General features: G+C 41.4%; 1 protein-coding gene across 1 annotated transcript in view; it reads right to left on the bottom strand.

Moving 5' to 3' along the window:
* LOC149453988 (uncharacterized) overlaps positions 1 to 21,788 on the bottom strand; it is an 85,995-nt gene that overhangs the window by 31,713 nt on the left and 32,494 nt on the right. Inside the window, exons 3-4 of the mRNA XM_089687980.1 lie at positions 21,453 to 21,653; positions 3,493 to 3,596 (exon numbers count right to left, since the gene is read on the bottom strand). Coding sequence (XP_089544106.1) covers positions 3,493 to 3,596; positions 21,453 to 21,630 — 282 coding nt within the window. The 5' untranslated portion in view covers positions 21,631 to 21,653. The remainder of the gene's footprint in view (positions 1 to 3,492; positions 3,597 to 21,452; positions 21,654 to 21,788) is intronic.

Raw genomic sequence — 21,788 nt, 5'->3', positions numbered from 1 at the left:
TGAGCAAGACAATGATCCCAAACACAAAGCCAAGAAAACTCTCAATCGGTTTCAAAGAAAGAAAATAAAGCTGCTAGAATGGCCCAGCCAACCACCTGATTTGAATCCAACAGATCTATGGAAAGAACTAAAGATCAGAGTTCAGAGTTCATAGAAGAGGCCCATGGAACCTTCAAAGATTTGAAGACTGTTTGTATGCAAGAATGGGCCAAAATCACACCTGAGCAACTCCATACAGGAGGCGACTTGAAGCTGTCATTACCAACAAAGGATTTTGTATTAACAAAATGGTCATAAACATGTGCATATTACAAACTTGACATAAATCAATCCCATAATTGTGAAAAAAGAAAAAAAAGTGCGCGTGCTTGTGTTCAATCTGTATCCAGTATCTTGCTTAATGCTCCATTGTGCTCAACAATAGTGCCCCACATGGACTGACACTCACCCTCATTCCATGACCATCTATCTCTAGAAGAAGGTCATAAACGCTTTGCAGAACAATCTCAGCAAGCCAATGATCTCCAAATCCTTTTAGCCTATGGACGTATCCTTAGAATGGTCCGTGACATATAAGGACAATTGAGGTGCTTCCCCTTTAAGGAGTCACCCCCCAGGATATATGAGATCAAGTACATTCATTTTTACTAGCTGTTATTATTATTATACAGGATTTATATGGCGCCAACAGTTTGCCCAACGCTTTACAATATAACGGGAGACAATACAGCAACAATACAATTCAATACCAAAGGGATAGGAGGGCCCTGATCCTTGGAGCTTACAATCTAGGAGGGAGGGGCTAGTGGTACAAAAGGTAGTAACTGTGGAGAATGGACTGGTAGGAATAGTAGAAGATTCCATTATTAGCTGACGGCAGGATTGGCTTCCCTGAAGAGATAGGTTTTCGGAGATTGCCTAAAAGTGATCAGAGTAGGCAATAGTCCGATAAATTGGGGTAGATAGTTCCAGAGGATGGGGGAAGCTCTGGAGAAGTCCTATGTATGCTTTAGTTATAGTAGTAGTTAGTAGTCTGCAGTCCAGTTTATTGTAATGCTGAAGGTACTCAGCAATGTTGCGGATGATTCTCAATTAATTATTCGGCTGAAGAGTATAAATACCAATATGGTGGATTTTGCACTTCCTGAAGACGATCTTTGATCGTAACGCATCAAGGTTTGATGACGTAACTTCTGCCAACATCACATCTGCTCCGTGGAATGCATGCTGTTCCAAGGTAGGACCAGGACAGTGGCATCCATCTTTAATTCACAACAAGGCTGAGTACGCCAGGTGTCGGGCTACAGGCACTTCTTTTGTGTGTGTTTATTTAGCTATATCATCCCTAATAAAAGGTATTAATACAGTTTTACACTATGGGATGTTTCCTTCTTTTTCTTCATATATGGTGATTTATTTCACTGCTACTTGCGGAGCTCTGGAGATAGTGGGCTGTTTGGCAATTGTCTTTATGGGGTTTATTTACTAAAGCTGGAGAGTCCAAAATCAGACTCCCTTCTGCATAGAAACCAATCAGCTTCCAGGTTTCATTGCCAAAGCTTCATTGAACAAGCTGAAGTTAGAAGCTGATTGGTTTCTATGCAGAAGGGAGTCTGATTTTGGACTTTCCAGCTTTAGTAAATAAACCCCTATATGTCATGGACCATTCTAAGGATACGTCCTCAGGCTAAAAGGATTTGGGGATCATTGGCTTACTGAGATTGTTCTGCAAAGTGTTAATGACCTTCTTCTAGAGATAGATGGTCATGGAATGAGGGTGAGTGTCAGTCCATGTGGGGCACTATTGTTGAGCACAATGGAGCACTAAGCAAGATATAGGATACAAGCTGAACACAAGCACAAGCACTTTTTTCTTTTTTCACAATTATGGGACTGGTTTATGTTATGTTTGTAATATGCACATGTTTCTGACCATGCGCGGTTCATTTGTTTTTTTACATATTTTTTGTGGTTATTTTACACATATATAGGACTGCTGCAACTAGGTCTGATTTGTATTACTGAGTGGCTACATCCATAAGCGCACTTTTTATTTAAAGGGTTTTTGTATGAAGTATTAAAGAAATTTCAGTTAGCGTGTTCAATACTTTTTTCCTGTGTCATTCCATTTTATTACACAACTTCATTTCTGAACTTATTTGTTTTGGTTTCTTTGTATATATGGATTGCATGGGTTGTTACCGACATGCGGTGAACATTTCATTTCAATAGCACCTTTAGAAATATTTACTGAGAAAAATGGTGACGTGTCCAATACTTAATTTACCTGCTGTATACATATCACTTTATAGCACAACTGGAGGAAGGACTAAAAAACACAGGGAATACCTGACTATCTCCTGGAGGTAAAAATATTATTCCACTCACTGGAGCAAATTGGATGGATTTTTTTTCCTTCCTCTGGATCAACTGTGGATATAGGATTGTATATATGGAGGTTTTCTATTTGTTTTTTTTGTATGGTTTGAACTAGCTGGACTTGTGTCTTTTTTCAGCCTGACTAACTATGTAACCCACAACTGATATGCAGGAATAAAATAAAGAATATATTTAAGGTATTTGCATAACGTGCCAATTTAAATAAAAAAAAAAAACTATCAATCTAAATGAACTGAATAGATAGAATGTGTCCATAAGAGATGGCAACCTAGCAAAGATATAAGCAAGGCAAGCACATGACTGATGCTTGCCATAGATGGAACGAAATTTAGCCAGTTCAGCACGGACTGTACAAAAAATGTTCCCTATATGTGGGCTGCAGCTGCTTATCAGTGAGTCCCGCTGTCAGAATACCATGTTCCAGCAGGGAGGAAAAAAAAAAAAAGAATCATCTTTGGCAAGCTTTAGGCTACATGTACACTGGAACAAAAAAATATTAAACAAGGCAAAAACACATGTAAATGCGGTACTGCATTTAGCCCATGGATGTCTATTCATTTCATAGGCCAGAGTACTTGCCACTGAAATGAATAAATGTCCAAGACCTAAATGCAGTTGGCTTGGCATTTTTTGGCCAAAGAGTTCCTCTCCTGAACACAAATCTTTTGCATTCAGTAGAGGGACGTTTAACTGCCACTAACCTCTACCGCTGCTTAACTCTGATAAAAGTCTATATGTACATAAACACACAGGCTTTTACTGAGTTGAGTTCAAAGGCTTTGGCCAAAAAATGTCAAAAGCTCCTAAATGCAAGTTTAGGAGCAGCATTGGACATGAGGCCCTAGACTAAGAAACACCACCTAAAAGTATCATCTCCTTATCATCTTACAGTTCTTGATAGAGTCACTACATATACTGGAATATGCCTTTTTCTATACTTTAAAGGGTATCTAACCTCAGAAAACTAATGCAGCCACCACATTTAAAGATGGGTAAGCTGCAACATACAAAATTTTTACTTGAGGGTTTATTAATGGTTTTTTCCATTTAACTGTGACATTAAATAAGTAATATATATAATAGGTTCAGTACCTCATCAAGTTCCAACTTGCCAGAAACCTTACGGACTCCAAGTTTGTATGTCTTCTCATTTATTTTTAAAACATGGTCTTTAATTTTCAGGACACTGTCAACCACTGTAAAGAAAAAAAAAAGAACATTCATATACTCTTAGGTTTTTCAAATTGAATCTATATACACACAAAAACGATCAAAAGCATACTTTTTTAACCATATAAATATGTATAAAACATATAAATGTAGCACTACACCCTTATGAGTCACTGAGTTTTGGGTCCCCCCTATAGTCCTGCACAGCCAGGCAACGCGCATTTTCTTCAGACCTTGCACACCAGAGACAGTAAACAGTCCTTGGAAGGGGTTGAGGGTGTATGGGATGCCCAAGGAAACTGCATCTTGAGGATAACTCCTTGGCAACTTTGTACAAGTGCACAGACAAAGATTCTCTTCTTGGAGAGCTCTCCAGCCCTCCCAGAGTATCACCTCAGACCTCAGATGAATTCTCCTCTTCACCCAGCTAATGAGTTGAGCAGCTAGTTGGGTTGGCCACCCGACTGCCCCCTCCCCTTATCTGGCCCAGGGGGTGTGGGATTACTCGCTCAGTCCTCTCCTGTAAGCTTCTGGGTTGGTGGCTGCCTTCAAGCCTTATTCTGGGCTGGCTCCTTCCCCGCTTCTCGGGCTGGCTCCTTCCCTGCTTCCCAGGCTGTCCTCCCTCAGAGGATTGTTGATGCTGAGAGATTCTCCCTTCCAGCTCCTGCCTGCAGGTGGGCCCCTCCCTGAGCCCCCTCCCAGGCTGTATACTCCAGCCCTCTCACATCATCTTTCACTTAACACTGACCACTCCCTGGTCAGGCTCTCTCATACTTAATGGCTGTTCTGACCCCATGCCAAGCCTCCTGCTTGGGGATTGATCAGAATCCCTTGAGTATGCAGATCAGCCCCTCCTGACCCCAACCCACTGCCTTCTAGAAACTTCTCAAGTTTCCAGACCAGGAAGAGGCATTTGGGAACTGACCTGCAGAACCCTCAGCCCTGACCTAAAGCTACCTGGCTGACTAATCCCAGGCTGACTCATCCCAGGCTGCTATTCAGCCTCTGTCTAAAAAACCTAGCTAGCTCCCCCCGGCTAACTAGAGAGGCTTTGCATAAACCAAAATTAAAGTGATACTGAAGGATCAAATTTTTATGAGTTAAAATAAAACATTTTAACCTAATAAAAAAACAAAACAAATTAAATATTTACCTGCTCTGTGTAAAAATATTGCACTAAAGGTCCCTTACCTCCTCTTCTGGAAGCCCCTGTCAGCACTGTCCACTACTCCCTTCTCCAGGTGCCTCCTTAGCAAGCTGATAGCTATGGAGCCACCTGTGAACATGCACTTCCAAGCCAGGCTGTTTGCATCCATAGACACACACAGCACCAGTAAGCCACACCCTGCTCCCTCACCTCATAGGAGTTTGACTGACAGCAGCAGGAGCCTATGGCCTATGGCTCCTGCTGCCCTTAGTCTCTCCTGATTGATCAAGAAGTGAAAGGAGCGGAGATAGGAGCCAAGTAAGCATATAGGGATGGAGGTGGGTACAACAGATAGCGGGGCATTATTTTCTTAATGCAGTCTTAAGGTGGAAAAAAATTGATATTAGATTTACTTTAAATTAACCTGAGTTTGATATTTTATCTGGACAGAAAGGACTTTGATGAAGCAAGCATTTATTCACAGATAATTCTGATTGGACATAAAAGGTAAGCGGGCCTTTTTGCTGACTGTCACAATAACGACTTGATTTTTTGGGGGTCACTCATGATACAGATATTGTGGACAGTTGTGGACAGCTTTGAATAGTTATGTTAAAGATGATGATAATATTGTGAAAAGTCAGGAAGGTCTCAACTTTCTTGTCAGTCTCACACAAATAGGGGTTCTTTCAGTCTTGCTATAAATGTATCACCCTTTGAAAAGTGATCTGTGATTGCTTGCTTTTCAGAGGGCCATAGCGGAGGAGCTGAAAGGTGTTCAGGAGTCACTACTGCCGCCTCCTGATGCCCAATTTTTTTTTCTTCAAATTGTGGAATGGCAATTGTACATTGTGGCATTGTAGTCAAAACTGTGAGCCAACCGCTTGGGTCATGGTTACAGTGTGAGCCTATTAATATCAATGGTGAGTCTGACAGGTGCTGCCACTTGTCAAACTCTGCAGCCAGAGTTAAAAATGCTGTAGCCAGGGCACAGCCCTGTGAAACGTTAATGTTAGAGGTCAAGTGGGCAGCCAGGGGTCAGTAAAACTGCAGCTCAGCCACCCATATAAAATAGCCCTTAGTCTCAAGCACATGTACAGTATAATATTAAGATAGATTGCTGCAATTTCTGAATATGTCATAGCACAGCCAAGGTATAAGGTATTAGTCTGCAAAATGCCACCATACCAAGATACTTGTATGAAGGCTACACATAAGTATCAGTTGACTTTGTTGTAATGTCCTTGTACGGTTGGCTAGAATTTACTCTCTAACAAATTGACAGGCTTAAGGCAACTATGCAAGTCCTGGACGATCCAACTCAACTATACAAGTCCTGGACGATCCAACTCAACTATATAAGTCCAGGACAATCCAACTCAACTATACAAGTCCTGGCCGATCCAACTCAACTATACAAGTCCTGGCCGATCCAACTCAACTATACAAGTCCTGGCCGATCCAACTCAACTATACAAGTCCTGGCCGATCCAACTTAGCTATACAAGTCCTGGACGATCCAACTCAACTATACAAGTCCAGGATAATCCAACTCAACTATACAAGTCCTGGACGATCCAACTCAACTATATAAGTCCAGGACAATCCAACTCAACTATACAAGTCCAGGATAATCCAACTCAACTATACAAGTCCTGGACGATCCAACTCAACTATACAAGTCCAGGACAAACCAACTCAACTATACAAGTCCAGGATAATCCAACTCAACTATACAAGTCCTGGACGATCCAACTCAACTATACAAGTCCTGGACGATCCAACTCAACTATATAAGTCCTGGCTGATCCAACTCAACTATACAAGTCCTGGCCGATCCAACTCAACTATACAAGTCCTGGCCAATCCAACTCAACTATACAAGTCCTGGACGATCCAACTCAACTATACAAGTCCTGGACGATCCAACTCAACTATATAAGTCCTGGCTGATCCAACTCAACTATACAAGTCCTGGCCGATCCAACTCAACTATACAAGTCCAGGATAATCCAACTCAACTATACAAGTCCTGGACGATCCAACTCAACTATACAAATCCTGGACGATCCAACTCAACTATACAAGTCCCGGACGATCCCGCTCAACTGCTGTTTTTGTCCTTCACATTAGGCATATTCTCAGTCGCAGAGGGCAACAGAAGTGTACAAGGGCTGTAACTGTTACATAATGGGAACCTCTATTGTTTTGTGTATATTTTTATATACAGGATATGAAATAAAATAATATTTTATCTTAATAAAGACACAGGCTGAATGCTCATAGACACTAGGTTATAGGCTGGTACCTACACATGATTGGACACTGGCGAAACTTCCTGAACATATCCCTTTAACCCTATCCCACTCTATGAGTTTTCTTCTTGGTGTCATAAGTAGTGATGGGCCAAACACCCACTGTTTGGTTTGCGGTCAAACATTCGAACCTAATGAAGGTTCGAAGGCAAACTTAAAACAGAGGGGACAATTCACTAAGCGGTACCTTACCGCATCTGGGTATGTGGTAAGATACCGCACAGATACTAAAAACATTCTTTAATGTTTCAGCTGTCAGCGGGGTTTGAGATTTGAACCATGTATGGGCAGGCTGAATGTACTCAGGTTGACCTGGGTACAACCAGCCTGCCGGATTTTACATGGGATTATGGGATTACCACTAGTGGCTGTTATAGCCACTTGCAGTAATACTGTGTTCTACCAGCAGGGACATCTTCCCTTGGCCCCCCCCTGTCTCGCCACCGGGAAAACACAATGACTTGGCGGGAGGGATTCCAATGTCAATACTGTCTGTGTTGATGTTTTGCTGGAAAGAAATTTGCTTGCTCTATGGCCTTCTTAGGAGGTACATTTGGTAGAGCCTATCTACCTATTTGTTTAGATGAATTTAAGTTGGTCTTTTTGCTCTTAAATTCTTTGTGGTACAAAAAAAAAATTGTGTTTAGAACATAGTATATAGTAGTCTACAGAGTATTTCCATTTTGATATTGTTTTATGCACCTTAGCTTGGAGGACTTGGGTTTGTCGTAGATCTGTAGGCAGTTACAAACCAACTGCACCAGGAATTTGCAGTTTATGTCAGTGAGAAATTGTAGGTCAGAAGGGGTTTGTATCCTAAAACTATTTAAGGCGTTGGATTGCCAAGGTTTGAGAAATTATATTTATGAGTGGAAAATTCTTTAAATGGCAAAAGGATATTCAAGGCCCCAGTTTTATTATAATTTGGATGCCTTTTTTTATTGGGGTTGTCTCAAAGTAAGTTGGCCAGGTGCTCCATGATCAGAATGTACAGCAAAAGGGACAAAGGACAGCCTTGGCAGGTGCCATTGTGTATCTGCATTGGGTCAGACAGGTGACCATTCGAGTGGATTCTGGCAGAGGTTTTATCATTATAAGCAACAATTGTATGCAGAATATTAGGGCCAGGGCCAATTTGACATAAAGTCTCTACCAGTCTATCCAATCAAATGACTTTTCAGAGATATTGTTTTAAAAGTGTTGTCATGAGACGCTCCTCCCAGGGTAAATCCCACCTGATCAAAGTGGATAAGGCCTGAGGGCCATAGTCTGTTGGCAATGAGGTTAGAGTATGCCTGTGTGTTAATATTGGTAAAAGATAGGTCTATAGTTGCTGCATTCTGTGTTGTCTATCCTGGGTTTAGGGAAGTTCACTGTGTGGGCCTCAAGGGCCCACACAGGTGAGATTGCACTTTATTAAAAGGTGTGTGTGGGGGGGATAAAACCATATGGGACTGGCTCTTACCATATTTTAAAGCAGGAATTGTGTGTCAAAGTTCATCCTCAAAAAGCATGGTTTTATTCTTCTACCACAGCAGCAGGATTAGTAGGGGTGGCAGTGCAATGTAATCTCTTGTCTTGGAGGGGAGTTTAGGTGACATCCCAACATATACATGGGCCTCAATGTTATAAATACATGGGACACAGCACATTACATGGGACAGAGCGCATTACATGGGACAGAGAGCATTACAGGGCGCAATACAGGGGACAGGGTGCATTACATGGGACAGGGCACAGAGCACTTTACATGGGACAGGGCACATTACATGGGACAGGGCACATTGTATGGGACAGGGCACAGAGCATGGGACAGGGCACAGAGCACATTACACGGGACAGGGCACACTGTATGGGACAGGGCACATTACATAAGACAGGGCACAGAGCACATTACATGGGACAAGGCACATTGTATGGGAGAGGGCACATTGTATGGGACAGGGCACAGAGCTCATTACATGGGACAGGGCACATTGAATGGGACAGGGCACATTACATGGGTCAGGGCACATTACATGGGACAGGGCACATTGTATGGGACAAACTGTTGGACACAGTGTGGGGACATAGCTGGGCACACTACAGTACCGGCTTCCTTCTTCCTAATACCCGGCTTCAGAGGTGGCTTTCAGAAGTCCCGCAGTGGCGTGCTGTTCTCCGTCAGTCCCTCTTCCCCTCCTCCTATCCTGTCTATCACAGATGATGTCACATACAAGTACCCGGGATGGACAGGAGGAGAGGAAGGGCCGGCAGGAAACCGCGCGATATAGTCAATAGTATGCCAGCTACTTTCCTGCCTATCTCTGCATGTGTCCATGATCTACCTGTCAGCTGCCTGAGACCGACAGATTGCCGCAGAACCCCTGGGGACCTCTCACAGAACCCTAGGGTTATGCTGAACCCCAGTTGAGAAACACTGATCTACTGTCATGTGCACAAGTAGAGTGAGATGGTGGACATCTCCGCAGGAGGAAGCACAGGGCTCACAGTATGTGTAAGATTCTCCTGTGCTGCGGTTTTGGAAATAAAATGCCTGAACTATTGCTGGGTGAGTGGAGAGTCCAAATGAACATCCGAGCAAGCAGTAGAAGCATTTACTTTGCAATGGGGGAACGTGACAGCGGTGGTTCATCCAGGATGTCCGATAGTGATGGTGTTCTGAGTCTAGAAACTCACTGCAAAAAGCCATTTTGCCACAGCCAGAGCCCAGGTCTTTGGTGGCTAGGGATTTTGGAGAGAACCAGTGAAGGCTCAACATAGCCAGTTATATTTAGTGCCCCTGAATATTTTATCTTTCTTTTGCATATGTCTAGAAAGTCTGATGCATCACAGTTTGCAGCAAGAGAGGCGGCAGTTGCAGAGCCCTGCTAAAATGTGTCTTCATGCTATAGGCCATGACTTGCCTATGCCCCCTTCTTTATGGTTTTTAGTGGGAGGCACTCAACAAGAACTGGATATCAGAAGGCTCATCATGCTGTGTAACCCACATTTCCTAAATGCACCCTGTATTCAATATTTATTTCCAAAAAAAAAGACTAAATGTTTGTTTTTAAAATGTGGAAATGAAAATTACATAATATAAATGACAAATTACACAAAATCTTTAAATATTCAAAAATAATTTATTCTCAAATTGGTCAAAGGCATTCATTTCTTTTAAAGGAAACCTCTCATGAGCCAAAGTTAATCTATGTATGAAAATTCTAGTTGCTTGGCTGTCAAACTAATCCTCCTACTTCACTACTAATTTTACTATAAGTTGCAGTGACAGGCAGCAAGGGGTAAAATAAAGGGGTCCATTTATAAAGTCACAGAATGTGAGTTTCAAAAACATTCTTTATGAATGTGCTTTAAATGGGAGAGACTTGTCCTTCACCAGTGAATGCCTGTTAAAATCACATTCTCTTTATAAATAGACCCCCTAGTGTGGGGTATTTCAGTGGCATTTATTTTAAAGGGCCAGCAACACACCCAAGATGAACAGCACAACACATTGCGCCCCCCCACAATGCACAGATGTAAACCACTTATGCGTTTGGGGCATTAAAAAAAAATTAAATTTAAGGTGCACTGCCAGACCAATACAAATGACTGAGCCACCTGAATGCACCTTAATGTATGGTAAAATATAGGGTTATTGCAATGCATAGTGTGAATGGGCCATTATTGTGAAGCCAGAAAGTCAACACGACAGCCAGACGACCAGCATTTTTAGAAAAATTAAATGCCTGTCTTACTACTGAAAGCCTCATAGTGGGAGTGTCTTTTTTCAGGTGCCCACATTACTAAGTGAGGGCAACACTTCTCATTGGCTGCCCAGTGGCAGGGTCCTCTCAGGCTCCAGAAAACTGCAGTGGCATTACATCAGGATAAGAGATGTGCCCAGACTGCAGAGCCAGATCACTGATCTCAAAAAACAAAAATAAAAAAGGTATCCTCCAGATCCCATGTATAATCACTATTTCCTATTTTTATAAAAAAAAATAATATTAATAATTAAAGGGACCGAACTGGTATAATTAAATAGTAAAGAAATGAATATAAAAAACCTGAGTGAGGCTCTACCTCTACTCATCTAATTATTAAATCCTCCAAGAACCGTGTATTGAATCCTATGGGACCTGGGAGACAACTCAGGGCCATACCTTTATATAAACATAATTTAATCATATCACAAAATAGATAAAGACAAAAAAAATGAACTACCACCAAATTACAAAAATACAATTAAAATTATAATTGGCCAATTACTAAGAAAAAGGAAAACCCCACAGCAACTGTAGAAAAAGCACTGCCCTCAAAGGAAAAGCATTGTAAATCTACAGAATATCCTTGGTAGCTCCTTATTGCCCCACAGAGATTATTATAAATACATTCCCAAAATGGGGAACATAATATTCTCAATATCCATTTCTAATATTGTGTCTAGAAATGGAGTATATCAAAAGTACCACATATCACACATTTTCTTTATCCTCACTATTGCACATAGAAATTGGAAGGATTAGCAAAACAAGTCCCAAACTTCAGCCTCAATAGGACCTCATATTACAAGTGACATCATAGCGTTGTTCATGATGCTGTGCGCATCATAAAGTCATGCCGTTTTGGCATCAATACACTCTTTAACTTCTAGACACAATATTGGAAATGGATACATGAGAGTATCATGTCCCTCTTTTGGGAATTTATTTATAACAATCTCTGTGGGGTAATAAGGAGCTGCCAAGGATATATATTTACAAGGACTCTTTTCCTTGGGGGGTACATTTTCTGCAGCTGCTTTAAGGTTTTCCCTTTTTTAGTAACTGACCAATTTTAATTTCATCTGTGTTTTTGTAATCTGGTGGTAGTAGTTTTTGTCTTTATCTATATCTTGTGATATGAATAAAGTATATGTTTACATAAAGAAAAGGTTTTTAACAAAACAAGGATTAGCAAAAAAAGTCCCAAACTTCAGCCTTAATAGAACCTCATATTTCGAGTGACGTCACAGCGTGGGCAATGATGCCATGACACTGTATGACTCGCAAAATGTCATGCCATTTTGCCAATGGTGTCCATTTTAAGATCGTTTTTTATTTAGGCACCCAGGTTAGTAGAAGGATGACATACCTTCTAAAGCGATCCCTTAAGAAAAAGTTGGAAGTGACGAAACGCGTCAAATTGTGACGTCAGACGCAAACCGGAAGGAGCATCGCGGCCATCTTGGATGTGGTCTTGCATAGGATGGACGGTTTTTACCTTATATGTAAGCAGTTACTTAATGATTAAATCTTTTTGCATCTACCCCACTGAGTTTTCTCTTCTCTGTCTTGTGAGGAACGGGGAGATCCCAGTGTATTCTCCCCTAAAGAGGAAAGCCATCTGACATGTGGAAAAGTTTGAAACGCCTGTACAAATTGAATTAGGGTAATAGTATGTTATCCTAACACAGAGTGGTGGCACCCATTTGGTTTAGTGCACTATGTCACTGGCTGTATATGTTTGGTTTGTTGAATTTCACTTGGAGTGATTAATTCACTATATCACGAGTTGAAGTGTGTGGATTTTGAACCTTCACATTTGGTCTTAATATTATAGAATTATAATTATATATTATAAATTATTTTTTTGTTTTTGTTTTTGGGCGGTTACATTCTTCACTAGTGTTTGTGCATGACATCACGGAATATTATATTGTTTAAAAGGTAATGCACTATATTCAGTTTAAATTTTGTTTGAGATACCTTGGATTGGAGTGACAATTTGGACATCAATCACAGTTGGAAGATTGGATAGTGTGAATACTTTGGACTTTGGACTGTGGACAGTTTTGGTTTTTGGTTCTATATGTTTTTGGGAATGTGGGGTAGGATTTGAAGTGTGAGGAAGGCACATAGAAAAGGTTTATAACATACCTTTTAAAGCATTCGGCTCAACCAGTAAAACCGGACAGGTTCTCTTTTTTTTACCCCACAATTTCCAGCGTTCTGGGAATGCCCCCCAAGTTCCTTCAAACAGACCAGACCACAAGCATCTTATACAAATGGACCAGACCATAAGTGCCTCATAAGATGGACTGGATGACCAATGTCTGATGTGAATGGCTAATTATCTTTCTTCACTATCAAAACAATTATGGGCATTTGGATTGTATACTTTAGCTGGTCTCTTCCTCATTATGTAACAACAGTTTAGGTTCTATTGAGGGTGAAGTTTGGGACTTGTTTAGCTAATCCTTCAAATTTCTATGCGCAAAAATGAGGATAAAAAAATGCGGAAAAAAAATGTGCGAAATGTGGTTCCAATTTAGGACTTCCTTTGATACACTCCTAAATTTCTAGACACAATATTGGAAATGGATACATGAGAGTATCATGTCCCTCTTTTGAGAATGTATTTATAACAATCTCTTTGGGGCAATAATGGGCTACCAAGGATATTTATTTACAAGGACTCTTCCTTGGGGGGGGTACTTTTTCTTCAGCTGCTGTAAGGTTTCCCTTTTTTAGTAACTGTCCAGTTTTAATTTCATCTGTGTTTTTGTAATCTGGTGGTATTAGTTTTTATCTATATCTTGTGATATGCATAAAGTATATGTTTACATAAAGAAAAGGTGCTGAGTTTCTTGGAGGATTTTATAAATAGGTGAGTAGAAGTAGAGCCACGGCCAGGTTTTTATAATCACTTCTTTATAGATCACTGTTCTCCACAAGCAGAAGAGGTGCCACGAAGGGACCGAGGCGAGTGAAAAATTGCTTTGGAAACATTTAAAAATGTAAATTACAGAATGAGGTGAGTGTCAAGGTGGTAATAAGAGGGATTTAGAAGGGGAGGGGCTAATTCTGCCCAGAGATGGACTTTAAGTGAAGCTCCTTCCTTAATAAATCAACCACTATGTGTTTCATAGTGGCTGCAATGGCCATGCAGCGTTTGGAACTCCAGAACAGCATGTAGGTCTACTAACATCTATGCAAAACTACATTTGGCCTTTAACCACTGGAAGGTTTTATCGCCTTCATGACCAGGGCATTTTTTGCTATTCAGCACTGTGCTACTTTAACTGGCAATTGCTCTCTCATGTAATACTATATCCAAGTGAAATTTATATCATTTTTCACACATACAGAGCTTTCTTTTGCTGGTATTTAATCACCACTGGGTTTTTTATTATGTATTATATAAAATGTAAAAAGACCAAAAATTAAAAAAAAAAAAAAAGATATTTTCTACTTTCTGTTCTAAAACATATCTAATAAAACCAAATGTTTTCATAAATTTAGGGCAAAATGTATTTTGCTGCATATCTTTGGTGAAAAAATAAACCCAACAAGTGTATATTTATTCGGTTTGTTTGAAAGTTAGAGGGTATATAACTATGTTATATACACTAGTAATGGTCAGTGACTTACAGTGTGATAATGTGGCAGGCAATCTGGCGCTTACCGACACTAGCTGGGAGGGTCACAAACTGACTGATACTGATGTCACTAGTGACCCTAATACATTGATCAGTTAGAATACTGTACACTGTTGTAGCACCCTCCTAGGTAGGCACTAGGATTTATACAGCTAGGCTATGTATAGCTGTGTTTCACTGCTTAACAGAGAGACAGTTAGGAAAATGTAATTGGGTTCTCTGCTTAACAGAGTGCTGTGTTGGACTAGTCAGGTCTGCTCATGATGCTCTGGTGCTGCTGAGTTTGCCTTGAGTTCTGCATGCCTTCAGGAAGCTATGAGAGTCTTCCAGACCCTGAGAGGGAACTAGGCAAATGAGCAGCTTGAATATGAATACAGCCCTGGCAAACTACAGGGGAGGGCAACCCTATTGCATGCTGGGAGTGGTATTTATGTTCTGTGAGCACATGGGTTCAGTGTCTTTCCTAGGGGAAGACTGAAACAAGCCAGGCTTGAGGCAGGCTTGCCTCGCCTGGCACTGGCTGCCATGCAGGCCTTGGGTGGTTGACCTGAGGGCCTGAAATTAGAGAGAGTGACCCTGGTTCTACAGTATGCTGACTAAGGGGAGCTGTCGGCCAAAGCTCTGTTTGGAACCACTGAAGTGTTTCGCTTGGAAGATTGGAAGGAGGCAACCATTCTGTTCTTGGGCCTTGTGAGTACTGACATTTGTTGTCTTATTATAATGATACTTCATATCAAGCATGGAGATCCAGCCCTTCTCCAGATGACCAAGGTGTATTTATATATGTACTATTCCAGCAGCAACCAATAGTCCTTTTCCAGAGAGATGCATTTATTCGGATAAAGATATTTGTTACAGATGACAGAAATTCAGTTGAATATTTGTAAAGATTACAACAACAGCCCTCAAAGTCCCATTTAAGAAACTTCATATCAAGCATAGAGATACTACACCATCCAGCATATGTCCAATCTATAATATGCAAATAGGTAGCTTCCATGCAACCTGTGTTCTGTCCCATGTATCCTGACCTGTGCTTTGCTATCTTTGTATTCTCCTTTATGCTCTGCCCAAGTATCCTCACTTGTGCTCTGCTATCTTTGTATTCCATCCTGTGTTCTGTGTCCTGTGTTAATATACACATTTTCCCCATTCAGTACAATGGCAAGCACTCTGATTGGCCACTTTTAGTAGCATGTTTGATCTTATGTGTCTAGACCTAGAAACTTCCCCTGACTCTCCATATATTTACCCAAAAACAGGTTAACCCAACACAACAAAGGTAAGGTAATTACTTCCTGCATACATTAACATAGTAAGGTGTCCTTTTGGTGTGTAAAGTGGTCTTATCACTGGCCCATCCAAAAATGAACAGTATGTGTTTAAATGTCTTCAATATATTACAGATATATTGCACACAATATACTACAACATTGAGGAATTTGGGGACTTGCTACCCCCCTGGTGCTTAATAGTCAGCATGGGTCTGAGAAAAAGGGAACACTGGCTAGTGTTTTGAAGAGCTTGTCCAAGTGTTGCTACTTAAAAGGACTTTGCTCAGCTACGTGACCTTTGGGCTGTTGCAGTCTGTCAAAACTGGCTTGTACCTGAGGAGCTGAGCCCTGTAACTACTCCCATTACTGAAAAAAAAAAAGGGGGGAATTTGCTCACTCCTAAACTACTTGCTACTACAATTTAAAGAGAAGTCTGCTATCTGCTTTCAGCCAGGACTTCAAAAGTGCTCAACTTAAAGATAAGCTAGATGTCCTCAGTTGTGAATAGTTCTAATCTTGGAGTATCCTACTAAATTCCCAATCCCTATCCCCAGTTTTACAATAAAACTCCAAAAACAAACATCCCCCTAGACTGGTCATTGAAGACAACAAATGGAGGTGTGTTTGTGTACCTGGCACTGGATTATACCTTGTGCCTGGCTGCGGGGCAAAGAAAAGGGGAAACCTAGGCGAAAATGCAGCGGCCCTCACGAGAGTAGTGCTACACTGTACTAATGACACTGCATGGGTAACAGGGGTGATCAGAAGGGCAATCAAGGGGTTAACTGTGTGCTTAACAGGTGTAATGTGTGCTGCTTTTACTCACTCAGAGTTGATTTCAGGGAGAAGAAACAGCCAGATTGGTGTTCTTTGTGTTTGTAAACACCTCATTGGCTGAGACAGCAAGTGGGAGCAATTGGCTCACGCTGCTGTCAATCACAGCAAGTCAGCCAATGAGGAGAGGGGGCGGGGCCAAACCGTGGCTCCATGTGTGAATGGACACATGGAGCTGCGGGTGCCCCCATAGCAAGCTGATTGCTGTGGGGGCACCCGACAGAAGGGAGGAGCCAGGAGAGCCTGCGGAGGACCCGGGAAGAGGAGGATCTATGCTGCTCTTTGCAAAACCACTGCACATAGCAGGTAAGTATAGACATGTTTGTTATTTTACAAAAAAAAACCTTTAGTATCACGTTAATTACATCATGGTTACTAAGGGAATAGACTGTCCAGCTATCAAGTTTAGTACATACATAAAAATAAAATGAAGAGGTGTTCACTTTTATAATCCAATCATCTTTTAGGAAAAAAGTGGGATTTTTTTTATTCTCTGGCACATGAGTGGGTACTCAGAGTAAGAACAGCATCAGCTGCCAAGCTCAGGGAACATTCACTTTGCGAAGTGGACAGTGTCCATTCCTTTCAAAAACCCAATAGTGTCTCTTCAATCAAATATTGGCATTGGCCCTTTTATGTAGGGTTTGATTTTTTTGAACATGCATTAACCACTAGGGGACCACCCACAGTACATATACTGCGGCAAAGCAGTCCCTGTGCACAGGATCACGTTTATAAACATCATGCGGCACCAATCGTGGCTGCGGGTGTCAATTACCAGGTCCCAGCCGGTGATTACCCGCCGGAGCCCGGCGATTGCCGGCAAACAGTGACAGGGAGCACAGTTAAATTGTTTTCAATGGAGCTCTCCTCCCTGTCAGTTTGGGCACACACTGATCCGGATGGATGAGCTCAACCTTCAGGATCAGTGTGTTACAGTGAAGCACACACCCCCGCCCCCTAGTAAAATGCTCCCCTCACACAGTTAACCCTTTGATTGCCTTCTAATGTTAACCCCTTCCTCCCCAGTGCCATTAGTACAGTGTCAGTGCTTTTTTTTTGCACTGATCACTGTATTGGTGTCACTGGGGATGTCAGTGACCCCAAGTCAGTTCCCTCCCAAAGTCAGAATGTCCGCTGCAGTCCCGCCATAAGTCGCTGATCGCCGCTATTAGTATAAAAAAAAATCTAGTATCTATACCGCCATTTGTAAACACTATAACTTTCACGTAAACCAAATTAATTTACACGTATTGGGATTTTTTTTTAGTAAAGACATGTCGCAGAATACATTTTAGCCGAAATTAGATTTTTAAATTTTTAAATTTTTTTACTTTATAGCAAAAAGTCCAAAAGAGTTTCTCAAAATTGTTGGTCTTTTTTTTTTATAGTGCAAACAATAAAAAAAAACGCACAGGCGATCAAATACCACCGAAAAAAAGCTCAATTCGTGGGGAAAAAGGACGTAAATTTCATTTTGGTGCAGCGTTGCATGATCGCGTAATTGTCAGTTGCACAGGCCATAACACAAACCGCTTATGTAAAGGGCTCTCTGGTTATGGGATTCCTGTATTTATGTTTCCATCTCTGCCCTCTTACTGCAGGCCTTACAAGCATGTTAAAATTGTAAAGACAGTTGTAAAATTTTTCCTCTATCTTACATTATGGAAATTACAGAAGGATGTGGAAGTTGTTTTTTTTTTGCTTTATTTTTTTGTTTGAACTGGGTGGACTTTTGTCTTTTTTAAGCCAGACTAACTATATGTATACTGTATATGACTACACCCTTTTGCTTCTTATTAACTATCAGCATTAAATCTATAACCACCAAGATGAGGAACGGCTTTTTCTCTGATGCTGTGAAATCGACAAATTCTGCGTACCCTTGCTGCTATTTTGAGCATGGCTGCAATCTGAGATCAATAATACTGCTTGTCATGATTGATCATATTGCAAACTTGATGTGCATCCTGCTGCTTTTTAAAGTCTAGTTGTTGCTCACATTAAGCACATTGCTGTCAGTTTAATATTACTTATTTTCACACTTCTCTTTATATACTTTCTTATGTGATTGTCTTGATTGATTTTAATTGTACACTGGGACCCGAGTACCTTATTTCAAGTTGAAATGACAATAAAATATACTTATCCTTAAAATTGTTAGCCAAGTTCTCATAGGGTTTGGGTTACTTATGGCAAATACACTGTTCACCACTTTCCCTAAGCCAAGGGAAAATTCTCTATGCAAAGTTTAGAGTCACTTTGCAAAAAATACCAATCATGTCCAAACACAATTAACCACTTTACACCTGCCATATAGCCGATAGACGGCTACAGCGCGATTGTCCAGTTCTGGAAGGGTGTCATATGACGTCCTCCCAGAATGGCCTGATCATCAGTGCCCCCCACCAGTGCCACCCAGGGGCGTATTTACCACAAGGCATTTACCTAGGGTGGCATTTTTTCAGGGGGGCAGCAGCATTTTTCAGGGAGGCAGCGCTGCCCCCCAAAAGAAGGGATGGAAGAAAGGACACATGCAGCATGGGGACCAGGTGGGATCTGAGAGAGGCTGCGGGCTGCTTGACGGTATATGCAGAGCCTGACTCTTGTTCCCAGGGATGTGAAGGTGAGTGTCTTCTATCTCGCCGGAGCGGGGGGGTTGCCAGTGTGTGGGGGGCGGTGGTAGTGGAAGGCTCTCTCGGGTGGGGGGGGGGGGGGTTTGGTCAATGTCAGGCTCTTATCGTGGGGGAGGGGGGTGTTTGTCAGTGTCTCTCCAAGGAAGGGGGCAGCCGATTTTTGTGTTGCCTACGGCAGCATGAAACCTAAATACACCACTGGAGCCACCCACCAGTTCCCCCCATCAGTAACCAGTGTCACCCACCAGTGCCCATCAGTGTCACCCACCAGTGCCACCCATCAATGTTGTCCAGCAGTGCCACCCAGCAGTTGTGCCCAGTAGTGCCACCCAGCAGTTATGCATATCAGTGCCATCTCATCATTGCCATCTTATCAGTGCAGCCTATCAGTGCCCACCAGTGTTGCCTACCCGTGCCACCTCACCAGTGCCCATCAGTGCTGCCTATCAGTATCCAGTGCCCATCAATTAAACATAATAATGATGCAGCGCTGATAAGATAAACAATAATCGGTAATAAACAATATATAAACACAGACAATATAAAAACAGATAAAAAGGTCTAAAAGGACCAGACCTATTAATGATCACAAAAAATGACCCCAATCCACATGGGGATATAATAATTGTGACCCCCAAGTGTCTTGATATGACACTTATATTAATCCACACAAATGTGAATCCCTAATGAGGGATCAGATAAAAAACACACTTAGTGAGACACACATCGCATTTAAATAATTAAGTGACAAAACAGTCCATAAATCAGTGTAGTGATCTTCCGGTTCATGCACGATGTGGATGTCAGCACACCCTCAATGTAAACTCCCAAAAAAATGGCTGCAATGGCCTCTCACCTCCACTTCATGACCCTGCAGGGCCACAAAGCAAATAAACTCTCCTCTGGATCCTCAAAGCAACCGTTCTAAAATCCAGATGATGTCAGCAGGCAATCACTATTCATAGATCCACTGGACCGGTCAACAGGCAGCTTAGCACTCTCATAAAAATCATATGCCCATAAAACAGAAAGAGAACACAATCTCCATAGTGTAATGGTATATAAAGTCAAGGAAGACAAAAGTGCACTCACATAGATGTAGCTTGCATCAGGTAGGAAGCATATATCAAGGTGGAATCCAATGTGCACAATGTACATCATATATCAAGGTAGAATCCAATGTACAAGGTGTTCTGCATGAAAAAAGCGCTAGTAGGTATTCAAAAATGGCGCCACGCCAGAGTTATGTCACCTGTGAATGCCGTCGATGCATTGCGTCACGTGACCTTGTGACTTCATCAGGACATCATGTCATGTATGCGCCATTTTTTAATACCTACTAGTGCTTTTTTCATGCAGAACACCTTGTACATTGGATTCTACCTTGATATATGATGTACATTGTGCACATTGGATTCTACCTTGATATATGCTTCCTACCTGATGCAAACTACATGTGAGTGCACATTTGTCTTCCTTGACTTTTTTGTTTATAGTACAAAAAATAAAAACCCCAGTGGTGGTTAAATACCACCAAAAGAAAGCTCTATTTACGTGAAAAAAAATTATAAAAATTTCACATAAGTACAGTGTTGCATGACCGCGCAATTGTCTTTCAAAGTGCAACAGTGCGGAAAGCTGAAAATTGGCTTGGGCAGGAAGGGGGTAAAAGCCCCGGTAGGCAAGTGGTTAAAAAAAAAAAAAAGGACTTCTGTTTGCACATGATTAGATGATGGAAGTCAGCAGTGCATCACCTCATTCACTGAGCTAAGGGAAAATTCCCTTGCAAAAGTGAAAAGACAATTTTCCTTCAGTAAATCAACCCATAATGTGATGTCCTGCTGCTGGAGACCCCGGGAGATAAATTAGGCCAATTGATTATTTATCTTGCAGACAGCCGCTTACAATTACCATATCAGTTTCTGGTGACCTAAAAGCAGGCAATACAAGGGTCGAATTCCGAACGATTTTTTGATCGAAAACATCATTCGTTCTGTAATCCGACGGTGCCACCAATGATTTCGAAAAATCGGTAATTTTTCACTAGTTTTCCAGCATGCCCAATAAACAAAAATGGGGAGGAACCACAAAAATCAGCCGGTGCCATTGCCCCACTAACAGAGTGAAAATCGGCTGATTATTCTTAGGTCTGATTTTCGAACTAAAAATCGTTCGACAATCCACCCATGTATGGCCGGCCTTAGGTATAAACGTTAAAACATCTTTTATTAATGTACTTAAAAAATCTCCATGAACATGTTTTAGTGTTACCTTTATCATCTTCAAATGTGATGAGAGCATGCAACGGAGGTCCAGAGAGAATCTTAATATCTTCCACTTCTCCCCCTCCATGTCGAGTCCTCAGGAAGTGTATAGTGAGTTTATCCCTCGCACGTCCAGCTGGAATGTCAGTTGGAATTCCATCTACCCTCAGCTTTTTCCTCTCCATTATTCCCCAGATCCTTCAGGAAACTGTTATCACAAATAAAGAATAACTTTGTAAAGAAGCTATTACAAAGCAATGCCACTATTTTTAGTCCAAAGAGGAAAAAGTCATATTATATACAGATTAAAAGAAAAAAGTGTCAGGCTTTGGGTGAAGTACAA

Source organism: Staurois parvus, unplaced genomic scaffold (assembly GCF_062004578.1).
Source record: "Staurois parvus isolate SC_StPar_1 unplaced genomic scaffold, SC_StPar_1.0 ptg000442l, whole genome shotgun sequence".
NCBI classification, from domain to species: domain Eukaryota; kingdom Metazoa; phylum Chordata; class Amphibia; order Anura; family Ranidae; genus Staurois; species Staurois parvus.
This window is presented reverse-complemented; position numbering and strand designations above follow the sequence as displayed.